Source organism: Daphnia carinata, chromosome 1 (assembly GCF_022539665.2).
Source record: "Daphnia carinata strain CSIRO-1 chromosome 1, CSIRO_AGI_Dcar_HiC_V3, whole genome shotgun sequence".
Classification (NCBI taxonomy): domain Eukaryota; kingdom Metazoa; phylum Arthropoda; class Branchiopoda; order Diplostraca; family Daphniidae; genus Daphnia; species Daphnia carinata.
In genome coordinates this window covers 10,447,422-10,459,946 of record NC_081331.1, presented here as the reverse complement: position 1 = coordinate 10,459,946, position 12,525 = coordinate 10,447,422, and the positions used below count along the sequence as shown (strand labels likewise).

The 12,525-nt window shown below is 41.4% G+C and overlaps 3 protein-coding genes across 5 annotated transcripts; 2 read left to right on the top strand and 1 right to left on the bottom strand.

The window, feature by feature from the left end:
* Positions 1-1,471: 1,471 nt before the first annotated feature.
* On the top strand, positions 1,472-3,559 carry LOC130692685 (abhydrolase domain-containing protein 2-like). Its single transcript, XM_057515802.2, is given in 9 exon segments — positions 1,472-1,612; positions 1,676-1,848; positions 1,917-2,092; positions 2,161-2,336; positions 2,338-2,516; positions 2,582-2,776; positions 2,853-3,007; positions 3,086-3,179; positions 3,243-3,559. Coding segments are annotated over 9 exon segments (1,263 nt in total). The 5' UTR covers positions 1,472-1,564; the 3' UTR covers positions 3,310-3,559.
* An 814-nt stretch (positions 3,560-4,373) lies between these two features.
* On the top strand, positions 4,374-5,479 carry LOC130692941 (probable thiopurine S-methyltransferase). The gene is made up of 5 exons (XM_057516038.2): positions 4,374-4,633; positions 4,721-4,844; positions 4,916-5,043; positions 5,116-5,246; positions 5,304-5,479. Exons 1-5 carry the CDS (start codon positions 4,461-4,463, stop codon positions 5,444-5,446), a joined length of 699 nt encoding a protein of 232 aa, XP_057372021.1. The 5' UTR covers positions 4,374-4,460; the 3' UTR covers positions 5,447-5,479.
* A 2,968-nt stretch (positions 5,480-8,447) lies between these two features.
* On the bottom strand, positions 8,448-12,511 carry LOC130692402 (plectin-like). 3 transcript variants are annotated; one of them, XM_057515503.2, is made up of 6 exons: positions 12,303-12,511; positions 11,891-11,989; positions 9,015-11,820; positions 8,893-8,951; positions 8,707-8,824; positions 8,448-8,644 (listed from the first exon to the last, which is right to left on the bottom strand). In XM_057515503.2, exons 1-6 carry the CDS (start codon positions 12,335-12,337, stop codon positions 8,567-8,569), a joined length of 3,195 nt encoding a protein of 1,064 aa, XP_057371486.1. In that variant the 5' UTR covers positions 12,338-12,511; the 3' UTR covers positions 8,448-8,566. The 3 variants fall into 3 exon arrangements, with proteins under 3 accessions (XP_057371486.1, XP_059351797.1, XP_059351798.1); XM_059495814.1 differs by having other exon boundaries at positions 9,021-11,820; XM_059495815.1 differs by lacking the exon at positions 11,891-11,989.
* Between the last annotated feature and the right edge of the window lie 14 nt (positions 12,512-12,525).

The window sequence follows — 12,525 nt, the reverse complement described above, 5'->3', positions numbered from 1 at the left end:
TCGAGCAGTGCTATTGAACTTGTGGCAGCATGGACTTCTATCTATGATTCTGCAATCAACTTCCTTTTAGACACATTACAATGGCAACAAACAAACCGCTGTACCCAGATGGTGGCTGCTCTTAAATGAAAAAAAAAGAAATGGTTATAAACCTAAGCTAGTCAAGTGCTGGCTGGTCACTGGGAAAATAAACAACGAAAACGAGATTCGACTAGTGGGAAGGAGTGTGTATAGACTACGGAGCCATGTTTATACGGTAACAGTACTCCAATCACCTGAGTTGTTTGGAATGCATTATGTTTTGCTTGTGTTCCATGGAAACAAGAGTTCATACAAATGAATCATTAACTCCTGCTAATTCTGGTCAAAATGAATAGCAAACCAATACTGGAAGCACAATAAAAAAAAAGGAGGAAGCAGCCGATATATCGAACACTGGTATAAGGGAAACGAGCCACAACTACATACATATTCAGCAATATCCCCGTTGCCGGGTGTGTGTGTGTCTGTGTGTGTGAAGAAGGCCTTCGTCAGCTCGCAGTGTCGATGACCTTTACCGAAGAGTCCAAATGAGACGAAGCCCTTTGGATCTCCGTTATGGAATCTAAGGGTACTTGTTCACATACACTCCTTTTTCATCAGTCTACGACTTGCTTGGATAGTTCTGCACAAATTCATCTTCTGAAATGATCGCCATATGGTACAAACTGATAGCACATGTTCGAAAACGTTTTGCTTGAGAAGATATTTAGATTTATTGGGAACATATCTTATTAGTAGTTTTAAATGGTTAAATATTAGATGAACTGTTGCTCGTGTGTCAGACGCACCCAGTATTGTGAGTTTCAAGAGTCTGAAGAACGAAACCTTGAACTCGTCAAGCGAACAACCAAGCAAGCATGCTTGCGGCTAGGTGCATGCTGGTTTGCATGGCCTTTTTCTTTCTAAGGCACTTCCGCATCTCCACACCTTATTAGAGAGCTTTGAAGGACGTTACGTTGTCATCTCGGAGATTCAGTTCAAGAAACTTGTTTAAATTTAAAAAAATCGGAATTGGTCCTAATAAGTTGATATGTCATTTGTATGATTCTTGGAGGTTAATCGCACGTAAGATACATATACAAGAATTGACCTTTCTGGGTGTGATGATGTCACAAATGCCAGGCAAAGATCTGTCAACCCATATTGAATCATTAAGACTGTCAAAGTAAACATTAATAGAACCCTAAGCAACTGCCAGCCTGAAACCTCCCTACAGAATCGAAGACTTCGCCTTGTCGTAATTTTCCTTCCGTAACGTTCGGTTTATTTTTGTATTTATTTACCGGTGCTAGTTCACCGCAGGAAATTATTACTTCAACATTTTTTTAATCCAACGGTACCATTTTTTAGCACAGCAGCGTAGGTTTGGCCAAAAGTTTTTCCCGCTAGATGACGATAGCGCTGCTTCTGTTATCAAGGTTATAGTCGGCGGCTCGGGTGGGTTTGTTGTTAGGAGACGTTAAAAATCGTGAACACATAGTCGTGTTGGGAGTTGCTCTTGGTCTTCTTGGGAAGGCGGTGAATGAGGGGAGTAACGAGAGGAATACGTTTTCAACAACGTTTAGCTACAGTAAGGTATGAAAACGATATCAGCATGGACTGCAAGAATTTTTTACGAAGTTTATCTTTTCAGGAAAATTTTATCATCGTCATGAGTCCGTTCATCGTGGCTTTTATCGCGTTTATTTTGTTATTCATTTTCCGAATCCTAAATATTGCGAGCCAGCCAAGAAAACCTGAGATTCTGTGCAAAGATGAGAAATTTGCTGCTTTGCTGAAGGAAGCTGCACCAGAACTAGAGCAAGCGTAAGTTTCCCTAGTTGAAGCGTTGTGCATTTAATTTCCCCGAAACTGACAAAAATGTCTTCATTTAGATATATACCAACACGTATATGGGGTTTTAGTGGCCACATTCAAACTGTCATGCACAGTTTGATTGGAAGAATGAAATGTCCTTGGCCAATTGGGGAGAGGGTGTCCCTTCTCTTGGATGATGGAGCTACATTAACCTATGATGTTTACCAGCCCCTATCTGTCCATTCATCTGGAGGTAGTTGGAGTCTTAGTACAAATTATGTTATTATTCACCACTTTAATATAATTTCATTTTTCAAACAGAGGATGTTACTTTAGTATTATGTCCTGGCATTTGCAACTCAAGTGAGTCAATTTATATACGCACATTTGTACACCATGCACAGAGGAAAGGCTACAGATGTGTAGCTATCAATCACATCGGAGCAATGAAAACCATCAAATTGACTTCCCATCGTATTTTCAGTTATGGTTGTACCAAAGGATTTCCATGAAATGGTTATCAACTTGCAGGAGAACTACGCACACACAAGGATGGTTCTAGTAGGTTTTAGTATGGGTGCCAACATTGTTACAAAGTATATGGGCGAGAAACGACCAGATATGCCAAAAAATATCATGGGGGGAATCTCAGTTTGTCAGGGTTACGACGCGCTCGGGTATGGAGATAACGCAACTTTTTTTTTTCATCCTATCATTCTTGACTTTGACTTTTGTCCCACAGTGCCATGCAGCATATGTTGCTATGGTCCAACTTCCGAAGATTTTACTTGTACATCATGACCGAAAATATGAAGCGTGTTCTAATGGCCCATCAGCAAATTGTTTTGACCGAAGACGTAAAAGCTCGTTATCAGCTTTGCGAACGAAGCATTTTGTCAGCTGCAACACTACCGGAGTTCGACGATGCTTATACTCGGTACAATGTTGAAAATTCAAAAGTCAATCAGTGATAGAAATGTAATTTAACATAAGATCTGTTATTTGTTTAACAGCCGTGTAGCTGGATACGAATCAATTAACGAGCTCTACGAACAAACTAGCTGTTGTCTGTACCTGGAAAATATAACAATTCCTCTCGTATTTATCAACGCACAAGATGACCCTATTATACCCGAACCTTTGCTTACGTGGCCTAAGCAATATGCCGGTTAGTAAAAAAATCGAAAAATTCGCACCGCAAAATTGTAAGGTAAATTTTAATCTTTGCTCTTATTTTTCTATTTAGAAAGCCGCGATAGGTCCGCCTTCATTTTGACGACGCATGGAGGCCATTTGGGTTTTTATGAAGGTGGATTGCTCAAACCCAGTCCTGTTACCTGGTTAGTTCATAAACCCGTTCCCGTTTTCTCGTTAAAGTTTGCTCATTAATTATTGCTTTTCAGGTTGGATCGCACAGCTGTCGGAATAGCCGACGCAATCCTACGTGATACGCACAGCAAGTCGCTCTAAATACGAAATATATAATTATTATTATCAATAATGGCAACAATACTATCTGAAAGCAATCCTCTAATGAAAAGATTTGTTAAGGGAATCCACGTTGTTACTTTATGTAATACATTTGCATGTATTGTAATAGGAGAATGTAACGCTGTTCTCGAACAGTTATAATGAAAAGTGCCGTGCGTATGTCTTAATATAAAGGCTTTTTGCGGTATATTGTTCAATATTTGGTTCGAGCAAATCGTCGGTCGATGAAGACCTGGATTTATTTTTTGAAACTAAAACATGAGAATTTACATTATCGGAAACCAACTTCGATATCACCGCACAACACTTGCTTATCGCTGTAGGGGACCAAAAAGGGAACAGTCGGAGTACCAAAGGTATGAATGTTTTGAAATGTTGACTGTTATAGATTAGTTGCCCTACATGACGTCGCCTTAAACCCAACAATTTCGACTCCACTCTCGCCGTGCATTTTTTGTAAAGCTTGGTAAATCAATAGTTGGCAAAATAAAAATTAAAAAAAATATAGAATTAAAAACATTCGAACTGTGCAAAGAGATAATGTTAAGAAAATGACATAGTCAAACAGAAAACTGTAAGTGACAGCATTTTCGGAGAAAAACAAACCGTTCCAAAACTCAAACAACCCTTTCCTCCTCTTCACATTAAAAAAAATATTCCAATCGGTCTAGTTCAATCATAGGGTACAAAATATGACTTAAAATGCACATGCAGAGCTGCTCAAAGTGAAGAACAGGTTTGGCGTTTGAGAATAAAAGAGCTTAAAGCTAAACACAAGATGGTAGCCTTAACAAAACATTGCTTGAAAACAGGCAAAAAGAGGTAGTCTATGCTAAAAAATGTCATCTGTAGCTAGGGATTTTTAAGTAAGAATCCCTCCCTGGCGCAAAAGCTGTTTCTATAATTGCAAAGAAAATATGATCGTCGATGATCATATTTTAACACGAGCACGATCGTGCTCCTATACTCGTACTTTATGAATTAACGTTGAATGGCAGCGTGAGTAAATTTCAAGAATGTGACAAACGGGAGCATGACTCGTGAGATAGTCGTCGGCTTCTGCTATTTTAGAATCAGACGTGGTTCGTTGAAAACGAATTTACAAGCCATTTACGATTACTATTCGAAAGATGGAGGAGCGTGTCGAGTATTGGTCCAAGAGATGGCAAGCAGAGGATTCACCTTGGCATAAATCTGACGTAAATAGATTTCTTGTGAGTTTTTTTTATCGCGTTCAACAAATTAAAGAGGGAAAATTGCGGATATTTGTCCCTTTGTGTGGCAAAAGCCATGATTTAAAATGGCAAGTAAACTTTTGCTTCCTCTATCTTCAGCCTGTAATATTTGCTTAATTCATTTTTACGTTTTGCAAACCTATTTTCTGTTCTAGGATCTATGATCAAGGACATGAAGTGGTCGGATTAGATGGAGTAGAGAAACCAATTTTGGAGTTCTTTCAAGAACAGGGAATAACCTACACAAAAGGGAGTGAGGGAGCCCTGCAATTCTACATTGTAAGTAAGCTGTAAGTAATCACTTACCATTACAAGGCTGGAGCTTGATGTGTTCTAAATCTTGTATGTAGAGTGATGATGGACGTCTAAAAATCTATCATTCAGATTTATTTGCTTTGGACACATCTGTCTGTGGCAAGTTTGATGGAATCTGGGATCGTGGATCTCTGGTTGCACTTTTACCTGAAGACAGAGTTCGGTTTGTAACTTTGTGCAGTTTTTCTTGGAATTTTGATTTTCACAGCAATGTTCTATTTTGTTTAACACAAAGTTATGCAAAGTTATTGAAGAGCCTGTTGAACGAAAATTTCGCCTATTTGCTTGACACCATGCAATATGATCAATCACAATATCCAGGGCCTCCTCTCAGTGTGTCTGTAGAAGAAGTAACTAAACTGTTTGGTAAGTTAAGCAGTATATTTCAGCAGTCTAATATGAAAATCATTGTTTCTTTTGTAGAGGACAGGTGTGACGTGGAAACGCTATTAACCGTTGACACAAACGCTGACCCTACATCGGCTACTTCGTACAAAATTCGCTTTAACCTAGACGAATGCTATGAGATAATTTTGTTGCTCAAACCTAAAGCTACTTCGTTGTAAACGAGTTGCTGAAACCAAAGAGCTATTTTTTGTAAACGAGTTTTTGTATGTGAAAATTTAGTTGTCCAATATACAATTGGAAGAAGCAGTATTAAAAAATGTGTACTTATTGTCCATTAGCTGCCAATTTCAAGAAACAGTACAGAAGGCTTATCATACATTTGCTGGTAAGTTTTTCAAAATATAAACTTTCATTATTGAATGTTCTTTACCAGATGTATTTACAAATCACTTACCAGTTATTCATTATACATTCAGAAAATGTAGTTCATTAAACAGTTTACCAAGTTACCAACTTTACTTTCTTTTACTTTGCAACTTATAAAATATTGCAAATCAAGTTTCAGACATGTAATCAGTTGTATTTTCCAATATTGATAGTACATTACAATATTTACAAAGGCATCAATGACAAAGAAGCATGAAGCTTGATAGTTCTGGATGAATTCTACCCGGTGATGTATCTTTAAATCAACAAAACCACGGTTGAATTCACCGATAAATACCAAGGAACTGTTAAGAAACTACACTTGCAATAAAAAAAAAACGTAGAAGAGTACTCGATGAAGATGAAATTGAATACAGCAACCGGACGAGTGTGGGTTCTAGTCATACGAATAAATTAAAAATATAACTAAAACCGAACTCGCCGACTGACGCACGCTCAAGCTGTCCACTTCCATGTGCATCCAAATGGGCCAATTTTGGAGCGATGCTTCTCTGATGTTGCTTTGTCGAAGGAAGCCCGTAGAATAAAGTTCGGGAACCACTCGACTACCCTACACAGACTACACACACCCCCCTCCAAAAGGGGTCAAAAGAGGGTAAAACGGCCGGAACAAGTTCACGAGCTCAGGCAAGTTAGAGAGCTCGCACAGGATTGGCCCAAACGTCCACACGTGTACGACCCCATTCCAGGTCAACGACAGTTAACGGGACTCGGAAGAAACGGAGGGAGGTCATAAAAAGAAAGTTTAATGCATACCAAAAGAAATAAGGTCAAACCATACTCGACGGTTGGATATTTTTTCAGCGACATCTGGAAGAAATTCAAATTCAAACTAAACTGAAGGAATGTAAGATCCATTCACCAAGGGCGAACGTACCCAGTGACTAACAATTATATGAATCAAACTGAGTCAGGTTCTCCCCTGTTGCCTGTCTCGAATCCACACATTTTATAAACATTTTCCATATTTCTAAATAATTAAAAATCCACGACGCACCAGCGGCTGAATCCCGTGGTGCTATGCAACCGAAAATTCAAGCTGTAAGTCTAGCACATCAACCACTAGACTCAGCACTGGGGGGCTGTGTGTAGGACAATAGAAATAAATTAAAGAGACGAACGAGCATCGGTATCTAGTAACTACGACTGTGATAGAAATAGACAATTGAATCGATTAATGAGACCGACAATTCAATCAACCACAAGCGGTAGTTCCTAAATCCCGTTACTCTATGTTGAAGATGAGATGTGTAATATAAATGTCGCTGAACACAACTCCACTAGTTGCCTTGCTGATCTAGCTTTATGAACTTAAAAACCTCATACAGCTAGACCACCAAAGAAACAAGCAAATATGAATAAAACATACCGTTTCAAATTTCGAAAGAAAATCACCGGAGTAAGGAGAGTCGACGTCGTGGACGAGTGTCAGATCTAGTCACGAACTCTTAACTTGAGGAACGTTTCCAACGCGACTAACGATCCTCACTCATCGACGAAATCCACCATAGCTGTAAACTAAGAAACGGGAGAAAAATGAGCTCACAATTGACAGTTCGAATGCAAGAATTGAATTGACTTGATGAGTGCAGCGACGAGCTTCTTTATGGGGAGCTTCTCCACACCTTCTCTCAGCCTCCCTTACCCTTGTTCTCTCCCTCAACGCCGCCGGTGGGGGACTAGGATTTTGTCTCGAGGTCGAGCGAGGTTAAAATTTCTCATCCCACACCTTAATGGTGTCTACCTTTTCGACTGCAACTTCCATTCCTCAATCTCCAATCAACCTTGATCAACCAATTGAAACAAGCAATTTAGTCGGGCAGAGACTGCGCAGTCGAAAATGTTGGGGAACAGAGACGACATCTTGGTTTTGTCTCCCTAGCAGAAAACAAAATGGAGGAAAACAAAAGACGATCAAAGTTCTGCGCTTATAAAACCTACCCAAAGCCTCAAGGGAGGACGGTGATTTTTATTTTTGGAATTTGACGATGCGAATTTTCACTCCCACTTGACTTTTAAGTACGTCTACCGTTTTAAAGAAAAGATGGCAATGACCTCTCATGACCTTCTAAATTATTTTCCCCATTGCTGCAGGCCAATGGCCTCCAATCAATTTAGGTACTTCGAAATTTAAATCTAGTCATGCGGTCTAGATTTCAACATTACGTTCCAACAGAAAAAATTGTAAACTTCAAACCCAGCCTAACTTGACTTGCTTCGTCAGGCGACGTCACTCAAACGTTTCGACATGGAGGGTAAGTGCAAAAAGGCCAATTGAAAAACCAAACCCCCGAAAATGATAATGATGATTGTAACTGTTGCGATAAGATTCAGTAATCATATAAGTTTTAAAATATATATACTTACAGTAGGGTGAAAACGAAAACGTGACGCCTTCTTTCATTCAGGCCGGATAAATTAATTGCAAAACTTAGTGAAGTGGTTGAAACATGTGACAAAAGAAAGACAGTAGGATACAAAATCAGCCATTCATTTTGATTTTGTAAATAAGCAATCAGCATTCTATTCTCTTTACATGGCGCGACGCGCGTTGCGCCGAGGTCACACGGCTGTCAAGGGTAAAATGGCCACTCAAAGGACAGGGTGGTGATGCCTTTGTTCGAATCTTACCCTACCCTCAACAATCGGAGGAATTTCCGGTAAAAAAGCACGTTCGAAATGGCTCCACGCCATCTAACGTTGATCGAAGCAGTTTGGCAATAAAATTCAAACCAAGACAAAAATTCTATTTCAAACAAGACAATCGTGTATTTTTTTTATTAATTTTTTTCCTTTTCACTTAAGATGACATATCTGTTTTTAAAATATGAACTACACACTAAATGGAGTTTTGTTCGGGAAACTGATCATCGATTTATCGAAGAGAGAATTTATATGGCCACTCGATCCTCTATTTGTGTGGGATCTGATAAAGCATCTTCGTCCGGCTGGAAATTATCTATGTTCTCCTATTGTACATAAAAAAAAAATTTTAAACGCGTCAATTAACTGAATACCCAATATATGTTACATGAGATCCCAAGTATGCGCTCAGACGCTTTGTTAACTTGGAGAAGGTAGACGACTGTGTTTCATCACTAGACGGAATGTCTTCCTTTGACCGGCTGGCTTTAGGTTGTTGTTCCAATCTGTACACAAAAACATGGTAAGAAAATGTTTATAAACATAAAACAAAATTCGATGATAAACGTCTTACGTTGCATCAGCGACAGGTAGAATATTGAGTCCTCCACTTTGTTTTCTAGGTTCGTTTTCCTGAATCCAAACCAAACCAATTAATGGCGATCACCTACATGTTGAATCTAAATTAAGATTTACCGTTACAGAACCTTCTTCGTGATGAGGTTTCTCGATGTGAAGTTTCTCCATGATGGTGTGCCTCAAATCGTGTATGGCATCACCTAACTTGTGAACAACTCCAGCACTCGTCTCTTTAGCTTGGCCCATCTTTTCTTGAGTCTTTTCTCCCATTTGAGCCGATCTGTCTTTGATAGCTTCGCCAGTTTGGTCGTACTTTTCTGAAGCTTTGTCTCGAGCCTGTTGAGCAGTTTCCTCTGCTGACTCTTTTGTGCCAGTTAACCATTCTTTTGCTTTCTCATAGACAGGATCAACGTAAGCTTTGCCTTGTTCAGCTGCTCCCGATATCTTATCCTTCGCTTGCTGACCAGTGCTGGACACCGATTCTTGTGCTCGTCGTGCAGCATCTGCAGCTGAATCACGAGCCTGTTGGGCCGTTTCTTTTGCTTGTTCTCCACTTCCAGAAACCCAATGTTTAGCTCGTTCCAAAAGCGATTCCGCATTTTCCTTTCCACGTTGTGCAGCATCTTGACTTTGTTCCTTCACCTGGTGGGCTGTATCGCCAACAGTTCCAGCTGCCTCTTGTGCTTTTTCTTTTGCCTGTTCTCCGCTTCCAACAACCCAATCCTTGGCCCGTTTCAAGAAAGAACCAACTTCCTCTGCACCTCTGCTTCCTGTCTCCTCTGTTGCTCCCTTCAAGTTCCAGACCGTGTCCATAGCCATCTGATTAGCTTGTTGAGCCTTTCTCATGGCTTCTGTACCAGCATCAGAAGCCCCTTCTTTCGTTCGTTGGTATAGAGTTTCAATATGTTCTTTACCTGGAGCTACCACCTTCTGCACTCCTTCTTGCATTTTTCGGCTTGCTCGCTCACCAGCGTCTTGAACTTGTTCGGCTGTATCCGATGCTTTTTCTCCAGCTTGATGAGCAGTGTCTTTGATTTGCTCCCCAGTTCCAGAGATCCATTCTTTAGCTCTTTGCAAAATCGATCCCGCCTGTTCTGTTCCTCTGTTGCCAATGTCTTCGGCTGTTTCTCTCGTTTGACGAACTGCCCCCGACGCTGAATCTCTTGCTTGTTGGGCCGTATCAGAAATGGATTCGCCGGCCTCATGTGCTTTCTCTTTCGCCTGTTCACCACTTCCTGATAACCATTCTTTGGCTTTATCAACCAAAGATCCTGTTTGCTCCTGTGCTCCTCTTGCGAGCTCTTCGGCCTGTTCTTTAGTGTCCCGGGCAGTTCCACTGGCGGTATCTTTTGCTTGCTGGGCCATATCTTGAGCCTGATGTCCCGTTCCTGTTACCCATTCCTTGGCCCGTTGGAACACGGATCCAGCTTGCTCAGCTCCTTGTTCTCCAACATTTTGAGCTCCTTCTTTTCCTCGATGTGCAGCATCCGAAATTGATTCTTTAGCTTGCTGGGCCGTATCAGACATGGATTCTCCAGTATCTTGAGCTTGGCTTTTAACCTCATCGCTCGTTCCAGATAGCCAATCTTTTGCCCTCTCCACAAAGGATCCTGATTGCTCCTCGGCTTGTTTGGCCGCCTCTTCTGCTTTCTCTCTAGCTTGCTGGGCACTCTCTGACGCCGTATCTTTAGCTTGTTGTGCCATATCTTGAGCCTGCTGGCTTGTACCCGTTACCCATTCCTTGGCTCGTTGCAAGATAGATCCAGCTTGCTCTTTTCCTTGGCCAGCAGCTTCTTCTGCTTGTTGTTTAGCTCGCTGGGCCTGTTCTTGAGCTTGATCGCCCGTTTGATAAACTAAATTCTTTGCACGATCGTAGGCTGATTCAACAGCCTCGCCGGCCCTATTTCCAGCATCTTGAAATCCTTCTTTAACTTGTCTGGCCGCTCGAGAGGCAGCCTCTTGAGCCTGATGAGCAGTGTCTAGCGTGGCTTCCTTTGCGCGCTGGGCAGCATCCATAGTAGCATCTCTTCCTTGTTCGAAAGTGGAAGGCTCTTTCATTTGTTCCACCTTTTCAGCTCCTTCGTGAGCGCTGCCTGCCACCCATTCTTTAGCCCGCTGGAAGAATGATCCGCCTTCTTGTTGTCCTTGTTGTGCAGCTTCTTCCGCTTGTTGTTTGACTTGCTGTGCTTGTTCCTGCGCCTGGTCAGCATTTTGCGAAACTAAATTCTTTGCCCGTTCATAAGCTGACCCCAAGGTATCGCTGGCTTGGCTACCCACGTTCTGAATTCCTTCTTGAACACGATGAGCCGCTCCGGACGCAGCATCTCGAGCTTGTTGGGCAGATTCGATCGTTGCATCTCTTGCGCGTTGTGCGGTATCCATGGTAGCCTCTCTAGCGCGTTGGGCGGCATCCATGGTAGCCTCTCTGGCGCGTTGGGCGGCATCCATCGTTGCATCTTTAGCGCGTTGGGCAGAATCAACCGTGGCATCTTTAGCTTGCTGTAAAGTCGACTTATCAGGTTGTTGTGGCATTTGCTGTTGGACTTGTTCGGCCGTTTCATGCGTCGTTCCAGTTATCCAATCTTTAGCTCGATGTAATAAAGATTCTGGCTTTTCAGCTATTTCTTCGGGTTGTTCGCCAGCGCCAACGGCTCTCTTGATCCGTTCCGCTGTATCGGATGCTGATTCTTTAACTTGGCCGTAAAGCGATTCTTGTGGAGGTTTAATTTCGTGTTTCTCCTCTGGCATACGGTCACTGATGCTACTCTTGACTGTGGCCGCTGTTTCTTTTAAGGCTCTTTCTACCCGTTCAACCATTTCGGCTGCCGATTCTTTCGCTTTTTCCAGGAACGAGCCAGATGGAGGTGATGGACTGTGAATGTCGGTGGCGAATGATCTTTCCTTTGCTTCTTGTTCTTGTGACCTTTTAATTGAAAAAAAAATGTAAATGATTAAACTGATTTGCCTAAACGTCGTTAATCGTTCCCACTTACTTCTCGTCGGCGGTTAGAGGCGGTTCAATCGCGGCAGCCGCCAGGAGACACAAACAAAGGACTAGCGCAACATCGATACGACGTCGCCTTTTAATTCGACTAAAAGAATTAAAAAAAATGAAAATTGAATCGCCATTGGGCTAACTATTTTACATGCGTTTAATTCCTGGACGGCAGCCATGATTACGAACCGCTTTGATTTACATTTTAACATCGATTTTTTTAACACACATTGAGTAAAATGGGAACGTGCCAATTTCACGCGCACTGAACAAAGCACCGGATAAAACAAGGCATTGATATCATATCGATCAGTCTACTTTAGCGTATGAAAAAAAGAAAATAACATCTATGCACAAAAGATAGGGAAAAAAAAAAAAAGATTGAAAAGGGCCAAACGAAAAAAACTTACACCAAGATATCGATGAGATCCACTACGTCAGCCATGGTCCTGATATTGCGCGTTCTTCTTTCTCGCTTAGATGAGTTTCCTTTGACGTTCTTGTCTGTTCACTTGTCGATAGATCGCTGAAAGACTGAGAATAAAGCGTGTAACGTTCGAGAGGCCTTATATATACCCTTCGACAATCATCGACGTTGGTAGATCGATGTTCACTGTGAGACATGCATTTCAA